This window comes from Penaeus vannamei, chromosome 18 (genome assembly GCF_042767895.1).
Source record: "Penaeus vannamei isolate JL-2024 chromosome 18, ASM4276789v1, whole genome shotgun sequence".
NCBI classification, from domain to species: domain Eukaryota; kingdom Metazoa; phylum Arthropoda; class Malacostraca; order Decapoda; family Penaeidae; genus Penaeus; species Penaeus vannamei.
In genome coordinates this window covers 29,760,943-29,770,942 of record NC_091566.1, presented here as the reverse complement: position 1 = coordinate 29,770,942, position 10,000 = coordinate 29,760,943, and the positions used below count along the sequence as shown (strand labels likewise).

Genomic DNA, 10,000 nt, shown 5'->3' with positions numbered 1-10,000 from the left:
TCCCATCCCTCCCTCTTCCTCCTTCTCACTCCCATCCCTCCCTCTTCCTCCTTCTCACTCCCATCCCTCCCTCTTCCTCCTTCTCACTCCCATCCCTCCCTCTTCCTCCTTCTCACTCCCATCCCTCCCTCTTCCTCCTTCTCACTCCCATCCCTCCCTCTTCCTCCTTCTCACTCCCATCCCTCCCTCTTCCTCCTTCTCACTCCCATCCCTCCCTCTTCCTCTTTCTCACTCCCATCCCTCCCTCTTCCTCTTTCTCACTCCCATCCCTCCCTCTTCCTCTTTCTCACTCCCATCCCTCCCTCTTCCTCTTTCTCACTCCCATCCCTCCCTCTTCCTCTTTCTCACTCCCATCCCTCCCTCTTCCTCTTTCGATCCACTCCCATCCCTCCCTCTTCCTCTTTCGATCCACTCCCATCCCTCCCTCTTCCTCTTTCGATCCACTCCCATCCCTCCCTCTTCCTCTTTCGATCCACTCCCATCCCTCCCTCTTCCTCTTTCGATCCACTCCTTCCCTCCCTCTTCCTCTTTCGCTCCACTCCTTCCCTCCCTCTTCCTCTTTCGATCCACTCCTTCCCTCCCTCTTCCTCTTTCGATCCACTCCTTCCCTCCCTCTTCCTCTTTCGATCCACTCCTTCCCTCCCTCTTCCTCTTTCGATCCACTCCTTCCCTCCCTCTTCCTCTTTCGATCCACTCCTTCCCTCCCTCTTCCTCTTTCGATCCACTCCTTCCCTCCCTCTTCCTCTTTCGATCCACTCCTTCCCTCCCTCTTCCTCTTTCGATCCACTCCTTCCCTCCCTCTTCCTCTTTCGATCCACTCCTTCCCTCCCTCTTCCTCTTTCGATCCACTCCTTCCCTCCCTCTTCCTCTTTCGATCCACTCCTTCCCTCCCTCTTCCTCTTTCGATCCACTCCTTCCCTCCCTCTTCCTCTTTCGATCCACTCCTTCCCTCCCTCTTCCTCTTTCGATCCACTCCTTCCCTCCCTCTTCCTCTTTCGATCCACTCCTTCCCTCCCTCTTCCTCTTTCGATCCACTCCTTCCCTCCCTCTTCCTCTTTCGATCCACTCCTTCCCTCCCTCTTCCTCTTTCGATCCACTCCTTCCCTCCCTCTTCCTCTTTCGATCCACTCCTTCCCTCCCTCTTCCTCTTTCGATCCACTCCTTCCCTCCCTCTTCCTCTTTCGATCCACTCCTTCCCTCCCTCTTCCTCTTTCGATCCACTCCTTCCCTCCCTCTTCTCTTTCGATCCACTCCTTCCCTCCCTCTTCCTCTTTCGATCCACTCCTTCCCTCCCTCTTCCTCTTTCGATCCACTCCTTCCCTCCCTCTTCCTCTTTCGATCCACTCCTTCCCTCCCTCTTCCTCTTTCGATCCACTCCTTCCCTCCCTCTTCCTCTTTCGATCCACTCCTTCCCTCCCTCTTCCTCTTTCGATCCACTCCTTCCCTCCCTCTTCCTCTTTCGATCCACTCCTTCCCTCCCTCTTCCTCTTTCGATCCACTCCTTCCCTCCCTCTTCCTCTTTCGATCCACTCCTTCCCTCCCTCTTCCTCTTTCGATCCACTCCTTCCCTCCCTCTTCCTCTTTCGATCCACTCCTTCCCTCCCTCTTCCTCTTTCGATCCACTCCTTCCCTCCCTCTTCCTCTTTCGATCCACTCCTTCCCTCCCTCTTCCTCTTTCGATCCACTCCTTCCCTCCCTCTTCCTCTTTCGATCCCCTCCTTCCCTCCCTCTTCCTCTTTCGATCCACTCCTTCCCTCCCTCTTCCTCTTTCGATCCACTCCTTCCCCCCCTCACTCCCTCCTTCCTTCCTTCCCTCCGTCTCACTTTCCTTCCCTCCCTCACTCCCTCCTTCCTTCCTTCCCTCCGTCTCACTTTCCTTCCCTCCCTCACTCCCTCCTTCCTTCCTTCCCTCCGCCTCTCTTTCCTTCCCTCCCTCCCTCCCTCCTTCCTTCCTTCCCTCCCTCCACTCCCTCCTTCCTTCCTTCCCTCCCTCCACTCCCTCCTTCCTTCCTTCCCTCCCTCCACTCCCTCCTTCCTTCCTTCCCTCCCTCCACTCCCTCCTTCCTTCCTTCCCTCCCCTCCACTCCCTCCTTCCTTCCTTCCCTCCCTCCACTCCCTCCTTCCTTCCTTCCCTCCCTCCACTCCCTCCTTCCTTCCTTCCCTCCCTCCACTCCCTCCTTCCTTCCTTCCCTCCCTCCACTCCCTCCTTCCTTCCTTCCCTCCCTCCACTCCCTCCTTCCTTCCTTCCTTCCCTCCCTCCACTCCCTCCTTCCTTCCTTCCCTCCCTCCACTCCCTCCTTCCTTCCTTCCCTCCCTCCACTCCTCCTTCCTTCCTTCCCTCCCTCCACTCCCTCCTTCCTTCCTTCCCTCCCTCCACTCCCTCCTTCCTTCCTGGCCCTCCCATCCTCTCCCTCCACTCCCTCCTTCCTTCCTGGCCCTCCCATCCTCTCCCTCCACTCCCTCCTTCCTTCCTGGCCCTCCCATCCTCTCCCTCCCTCCCTCCCTCCCTCCCTCCCCTCCCTCCCTCCTTCCTTCCCCCCCTCCACTCCCTCCTTCCTTCCTTCCCTCCCTCCACTCCCTCCTTCCTTCCTTCCCTCCCTCCTTCCTTCCTTCCCTCCCTCCACTCCCTCCTTCCTTCCTTCCCTCCCTCCACTCCCTCCTTCCTTCCTTCCCTCCCTCCACTCCCTCCTTCCTTCCTTCCCTCCCTCCACTCCCTCCTTCCTTCCTTCCCTCCCTCCCCTCCCTCCTTCCTTCCTTCCCTCCCTCCACTCCCTCCTTCCTTCCTTCCCTCCCTCCACTCCCTCCTTCCTTCCTTCCCTCCCACCAGTCCCTCCTTCCTTCCTTCCCTCTCTCCCCTCCCTCCTTCCTTCCTTCCCTCCCTCCACTCCCTCCTTCCTTCCTTCCCTCCCTCCACTCCCTCCTTCCTTCCTTCCCTCCCTCCACTCCCTCCTTCCTTCCTTCCCTCCCTCCACTCCCTCCTTCCTTCCTTCCCTCCCTCCACTCCCTCCTTCCTTCCTTCCCTCCCTCCCCTCCCTCCTTCCTTCCTTCCCTCCCTCCACTCCCCTCCTTCCTTCCTTCCCTCCCTCCACTCCCTCCTTCCTTCCTTCCCTCCCTCCACTCCCTCCTTCCTTCCTTCCCTCCCTCCACTCCCTCCCTCCTTCCCTCCCTCCCTCCACTCCCTCCTTCCTTCCTTCCCTCCCTCCACTCCCTCCTTCCTCCCTTCCCTCCACACTTGCCTTCTTCCTTCCTTCCCTCCACACTCGCCTTCTTCCTTCCTTCCCTCCACACTCGCCTTCTTCCTTCCTTCCCTCCGCACTCGCCTTCTTCCTTCCTTCCCTCCACACTCGCCTTCTTCCTTCCTTCCCTCCACACTCGCCTTCTTCCTTCCTTCCCTCCACTCCCTCCCTCCTTCCTTCCTTCCTTCCCTCCACTCCCTCCCTCCTTCCTTCCTTCCCTCCACTCCCTCCCTCCTTCCTTCCTTCCCTCCACTCCCTCCCTCCTTCCTTCCTTCCTTTCCTCCACTCCCTCCCTCCTTCCTTCCTTCCTTTCCTCCACTCCCTCCCCCCTTCCTTCCTTCCCTCCACTCCCTCACTTCCTCCCTCCACTCCTTCCTTCCCTCCACTCCCTCACTTCCTCCCTCCCTTCCTTCACTCCCTCTCCCTCTCCCTCTCCCCCTCGTAACCAACAGGTGACGATCTGCTTGCGCAATCCCACTCTTTGCGGCAGAGATTAATTGGTCTTAATTAAGCGACGATAAACAGCAATTTCGGAGATAAGAAACGACAACAAACCGCGGAGTTATCAGGGCCGCGTCCAGCACACCCGCTTAATGAGACGTTGTGGGGCTCGGGTTTCTAGAGACAGGTTTCTACTATTTCTTTTTTTTTTTTTTGCGTCTGCCTCCTTCTTGTTGTTGTTTTTTTAGCTCTTGATTTCTGTCTATTTTTCTTCGTTTTCAGCTACCTTAACTTTTCTTTTTTCTTAGTTCTCTATCTCCCTTCTTCTCCCCTCTCCATTCTAATCTTTTTTCGTTTCCTTTTGTGCTTCTCATCTATTTCTCTCGTTTTCTTCCAACTCTCCTCTTCCTCCCCCTCTCTTCCTCTTCCTCCCCCTCTCATCCTCTTCCTCCCCCTCTCTTTCTTATCCTCCCCCTCTCTTTCTCATCCTCCCCCTCTCTTTCTCATCCTCCCCCTCTCTTTCTCATCCTCCCCCTCTCTTTCTCATCCTCCCCCTCTCTTTCTCATCCTCCCCCTCTCTTTCTCATCCTCCCCCTCTCTTTCTCACCCTCCCCCTCTCTTTCTCACCCTCCCCCTCTCTTTCTCATCCTCCCCCTCTCTTTCTCATCCTCCCCCTCTCTTTCTCATCCTCCCCCTCTCTTTCTCATCCTCCCCCTCTCTTTCTCATCCTCCCCCTCTCTTTCTCATCCTCCCCCTCTCTTTCTCATCCTCCCCCTCTCTTTCTCATCCTCTCTCTTTCTCATTCTCACTCTTTCTTTCACTCTCCTCCTCTGTCCTTCTCTCTTTTACTCTCCCCCACTCTCTCTCGCCCCTTCTCTCTTTTACTCTCTCCCTCTCCCCTTCTCTCTCTCTCTCCCCCTCTCTCTTTCAACTTTCCATCTCCCTCCCTCTCTTTCACAATCCCTTACTACCCACCACCAAGAGACTCATAATGCCCCCCCCCCCCCACACACACACAAACCTACACCAATTCCCCCTCATATCCCCCCCCCTCCTCCACGAAAAAAGACCACCTCCCCCCCCCTCCTCCTCCTCCTCCTCCTCCTCCTCCTCCTCCTCCTCCTCCTCCTCCTCCTCCTCCTCCTCCTCCTCCTCCTCCTCCTCCTCCTCCCACCTTTGCACTCCGCCATAAGCCCGGATCGCCTCAGAGCCCGCCAAAAAATCCCGATAACTTTTTAAAAATAACTTTTTAAGATTACCGTTTGTTCAGGCTTCCAGACGGACACACGGCCGATTAGGAGCAAAGGCGTCTAAGAAGGGTGAAGAAAGAGGCTTTTTTTTAAAGACGGACGATGATAATTGGGTGATAAAGGTGCGAGGGAAGAGAGAAATGGAATGAATGGGTAATAAATTCAAGCTGAATAGAAGGATAACAAAGAAAACAACTAATGAAAGAAATGTAACAACAAATATACATATACAAAAAAATATATATATAAATCAAAAAATAGCAAAGAAACGACTATTCAAAGATTTATAAAGAAGAAATTCCAAGAAGTTTGAAGAGAAAATATATAAGAACAAAAAACGAAACAAATAACGAGGATCTTAAAATAGTAATAATAGTAATAAAAATAATAACAAACAATAATGATAATAACAACAACTGACAAATATAATGACATTATCAAAACATAATAATCATAAATCGATAACCATAATAATAACAACGACGATAACAACAGCAACAACAACAACAACAACAAACCCCAACAGCGACCCCAGCAAACAAGCCACGCCCCCCACTTACCTCGACCAACAGCTTCGCGCACTTGACGTCAGTGACGAGCGGGACCGAGAAGTCGACGGCCATGCGGCGGGTCCTGTAGCCCTGGGTCATGAAGGAGGACACGCGACGGGCCCCTCCGCCGCGCATGGGCAGGTTGATCACCAAGTCGAACTCCTGCAGAAGGCGGTGAAGGGAAGGGGGGTTAGAATCGTTACTTTTAGATGTGTAATTAAAATAATTATTGTTATTATTGTGGTAAAAATATTGTTGTTATTATTGTGGTTAAAAGAATTGTTGTTATTATTGTGGTTTCTTCTTTTTCTTTCTTTTCACTTCACGTGTATATACTTCTTTATATAGTTATTATTCAAAATTCATACATATTCTTTAGTAGTTATTTTCATGAATTTTCTCATTATTTCTTATATATGTATTTTTGTGTATTTATCTACAAACTGATATTTTTTTCTATAATTCTTAGGCTTGCTAAATATCATTCTTACATATACTTACTTCTTAAACTTCCAAAATACCCTACATGAGAAATAATACTTTATGAGCAAAATATATTTCTTTCCATTCTTAAACCTTATCCTGAAATAAAATACATAAAAAGACAAATTATCCACAAACGTGTATATATACCCGTATGCTGTAGATGAGGCCCTGGTGACGCAGCGTGGAAGAAAATCGAAATAAAAGTTATAGTTCACTCCCAAAGACCAAATCAAAATGGTGACGTGCAAGACATTTGTCCGAGATGATTTATGGAGTGAGGTTTGTGCAGGAAAATTTCTTTGGGAGCACCAACGCCTTTCAGGGATAAGTAATTTTCTTGAAAGATATTCTAAATTGTATTATCAATATGTCATAAACATTATATATACCAACTGCTTTATTTAAGACTAAAAATAGTGACAATCGAGCCACACTGCGCCTTGAACCAATAGCGAGTTTCTTTTTTTCAGGAACAGAAAAAATGGCGCCTTCCCGCTCTAAAAGTGAGAGAATTAAAAGAAAAAAATCAAACAAAACACATGACGATCGAGTGAAATCATTCCGTGCGAATTGAAAGAAGAGATAATAAAGATTCTAAAAAGGACGTTGCTTTTCATCATCATCACAAACGCACAAACATAACTACAAAAAGGAGTGTTTTTGTTTTGCTTCTTCCTGATAAATTCATCATGCATTTTCACTCAGGGAAACGAGAGAACTTCCTGTGGCTTATTGTGGCTCAAAATAAGATCTTTAAAAAATCCATTAGGCTGGACAGCATCGCCAAAGAAACACATTAACATAAATGCAGCAACTTATAAAAAAGAGAAAAATCCCAAGCACATTCACAGCTTTGCACTGCGATCTTGAAATTCATAAATCAATATAAACAAATAAAAGATATAACATCAATAATTTTAAACACAAAATTTTAAGTATCTTTTTTCTTAGCATATTTACACTTTAATTATTAACGGTTAACACCACTTTGAACGCTGATGCTTTCTGCCTATTGGTGGCTTGTGACTGGTTGCGGCGCCTCACTGACCAGTTAGAGAGAGCGGGCACAAAGCTTTAGTGCTGATCACACTCACCAGGGGCTTTCGAGGCGAGGTATGTGTCATTTGTACAGGACATGTAACGGGTTAGTATATATTACCTTTATGATCATATTGAAACTCTTGACTCTTTTTAAATCATCCTTTTAAAGATATAAAACATATATGCATTGGCCGTCCAAAACAAAAGAACCGACAACTGCGTGTACCGCGTGCGTCTCTGAGACACACATAGACCTATTCTAACACGTCGACTTTCTCTCCCACTAAAATATATCATTACTTCTCCACTACTAATCTATTTCTTTAAATTGTGCTTCGCCTCAAAATACTGACCTTTCTGGCCAAATAATCGGCCATGGAAGAGAGCTGGCCCTTGGTGGGTGTTTCGCCGATGTTCTCGTAGGCCCACTCAACCGGCTCGATCTGGAATTGGGGAAATAATAAAGATAATCAAAATAATAATAATTGTATTGTCAATAATAATGTTGATATTAATAATAATTGTACTACCAATAATAATGGTGATAATAATAATGGTAATAATATTAAGAGCAATAACAATAGTAATGATGATTACAATAATATTAATAACAATAACAATAGTGATAATAACAATAACAATCAATTTTATAACAGTAACAATAATAATTACACATATCGATAATAGTACACATGATTGGAAATTGTTGAAAAAACAGCGAAAACAGGGAGGGAGGGAGGAGGAGGGAGGGAGGGAGGGAGGGAGGGAGGGGAGGAGGAGGAGGGAGGAGGAGGAGGAGGAGGAGGAGGAGGAGGAGGAGGAGGAGGAGGAGGAGGGAGGGGAGGGAGGGAGGGAGGGAGGGAGGAGGGAGGGAGGAAGGAGCGAGGAGGAGGAGGAAGAGGGAGGAGGAGGAGGAGGAAGAGGAAGAAGAGGGAGGAGGAGGAGGAGGAGGAAGAGGGAGGAGGGGGGAGCAGCAGCAGGAGTAGGAGGAGGAGGAGTGGAAGAAAAACGGAAAGAAATCAATCGAAAAAAAGACGAAAACAAAAAACTAACAGCCTGCGCATTCCAGCATCTCACTCCGAACGCACACCGGATATGACTTAAAGCCAACAGAAAACGCATTCTCACACGCTTGAAAAATGCAGATAAACGAATAAAGATAAATAAAAATAACGAAATATTGATGTAATATCCTGACGTCATGCGTTAATCCCAGCTGAAGTGCCGTCGTGGACTTTCTCATCGCTTGACGTCACTTGGTAGACTTATTCCCGCGAGACTGACATGTTGAAGAAAAAGAAAAAGAAAAAGAAGACAAAGAAGACGGAGGAGAAAAAGAAGAAAAGGAGGAAGACAACGAGAAAGGTGGAATTATATATATATATATATATATATATATATATATATATATATATATATATATATATATATGAGAGGGAGGGAGGGGGAGGAAAGGGAGAGAGAGAGAGAGAGAGAGAGAGAGACAGACAGACAGAGAGAGAGAGAGAGAGAGAGAGAGAGAGAGAGAGAGAGAGAGAGAGAGAGACAGAGAGAGAGAGAGACAGAGAGAGACAGAGACAGAGAGAGACAGAGACAGAGAGAGACAGAGACAGAGAGAGACAGAGACAGAGAGAGACAGAGACAGAGAGAGACAGAGACAGAGAGAGACAGAGACAGAGAGAGACAGAGACAGAGAGAGACAGAGACAGAGAGAGACAGAGACAGAGAGAGACAGAGACAGAGAGAGACAGAGAGAGACAGAGAGAGAGAGAGAGAGAGAGAGACAGAGAGAGACAGAGACAGAGAGAGACAGAGAGAGACAGAGAGAGAGAGAGAGAGAGAGAGAGAGAGAGAGAGAGAGAGAGAGAGAGAGAGAGAGAGAGAGAGAGAGAGAGAGAGAGAGAAATGGAGAAAAAATGATAAGAGGAAAAAAAACAAAAGAGAGAGAAAGAGAGACAGCGTGACTAAGTAACAAACAAGCAACCACGTGCTTGTATCAGAAGTCCCGCATACCATCAGACTTCCAAATCTGATAAAAAAAGTCAAATTAAGAATGCAAGGGCTAAATCGTCCAAGACAAACCCGGTCATTTCTTAAACCCAGATAAAGAAGTCGGTTGGCGATGCAATACCTACTTAGAAGCAGAATGAAGCAGATGAAGATACAAGCAGAAGAGTGGAAATTGCTTTTTATCAGGCACTTCTTTCTTGCTTTTAAAAGATGTAATGTGTATATTGTAGCATATTCTAGATAGATAGATTGGTTGGTAGAAAGATAGACAAATAGGTCAGATGAATATGTTAAAACGATGGATAGATAAAAAGGCATGTAGATAGATAGAAAAGACAGATGTGTAGGCTTAATAGATGGGATAATTGGGTAGACAAATAGATTGATAGACAGTTATGCAAATCGATACTTTATATTTAGGTATTATATATTCATAACATACACTACATTTTACACACAGACACACACTTCTGGTAGATTAAAGATCCCTTTAAATATCTGCATCTCCATCTGCTGAAGCTCCAAGATTTTTTTTATTATAAGAAAAAAAAAGCTTTATACCTAAACGTATGTAACAAACAGTTAACCAGGATGAACAATATAGATAGATAGATAGATACATAGATAGATACATAGATATGCATATAAATACATTCATACGTACGTACATATGTATATTACTAATCTATTCATTCAGGGAAACTATCAACATCCTAAAAATAACCTTTCGTTTGTCGCCTTCTCAAAATTCAACCAATAATAAAAAAAAACAATGGTTGCAAAATCCGAAATACAGATGTCGCTTTAACCGGCCTCTCCTTTATCGTATGATGTAATAAACCCCAGTTCCTAGCTGGCTTTGTCATCGCCTTAACACGTCACTTTCATAACCATTTCGTAATCATTTTCAAACCGAAGAAACGATTGAATTTTTCTTAAATTCTGATATCAAAGGTCCTTTTTTCGCTTTTTTTTTATACGGTAT

The 10,000-nt window shown here is 47.0% G+C and overlaps 1 protein-coding gene across 10 annotated transcripts in view; it reads right to left on the bottom strand.

The window, feature by feature from the left end:
* The window catches only part of r (carbamoyl-phosphate synthetase 2, aspartate transcarbamylase, and dihydroorotase rudimentary), a 160,119-nt gene that overhangs the window by 29,581 nt on the left and 120,538 nt on the right, over positions 1 to 10,000 (bottom strand). For 7 of the 10 annotated variants that reach the window (XM_070133102.1, XM_070133103.1, XM_070133105.1 and 4 more), the window contains 3 exons: positions 7,359 to 7,448; positions 6,112 to 6,132; positions 5,488 to 5,640 (listed from right to left, as the gene is read on the bottom strand). In XM_070133102.1, coding sequence (XP_069989203.1) covers positions 5,488 to 5,640; positions 6,112 to 6,132; positions 7,359 to 7,448 — 264 coding nt within the window. The remainder of the gene's footprint in view (positions 1 to 5,487; positions 5,641 to 6,111; positions 6,133 to 7,358; positions 7,449 to 10,000) is intronic. The other 3 variants (XM_070133104.1, XM_070133108.1, XM_070133111.1) reach the window with 1 other exon arrangement.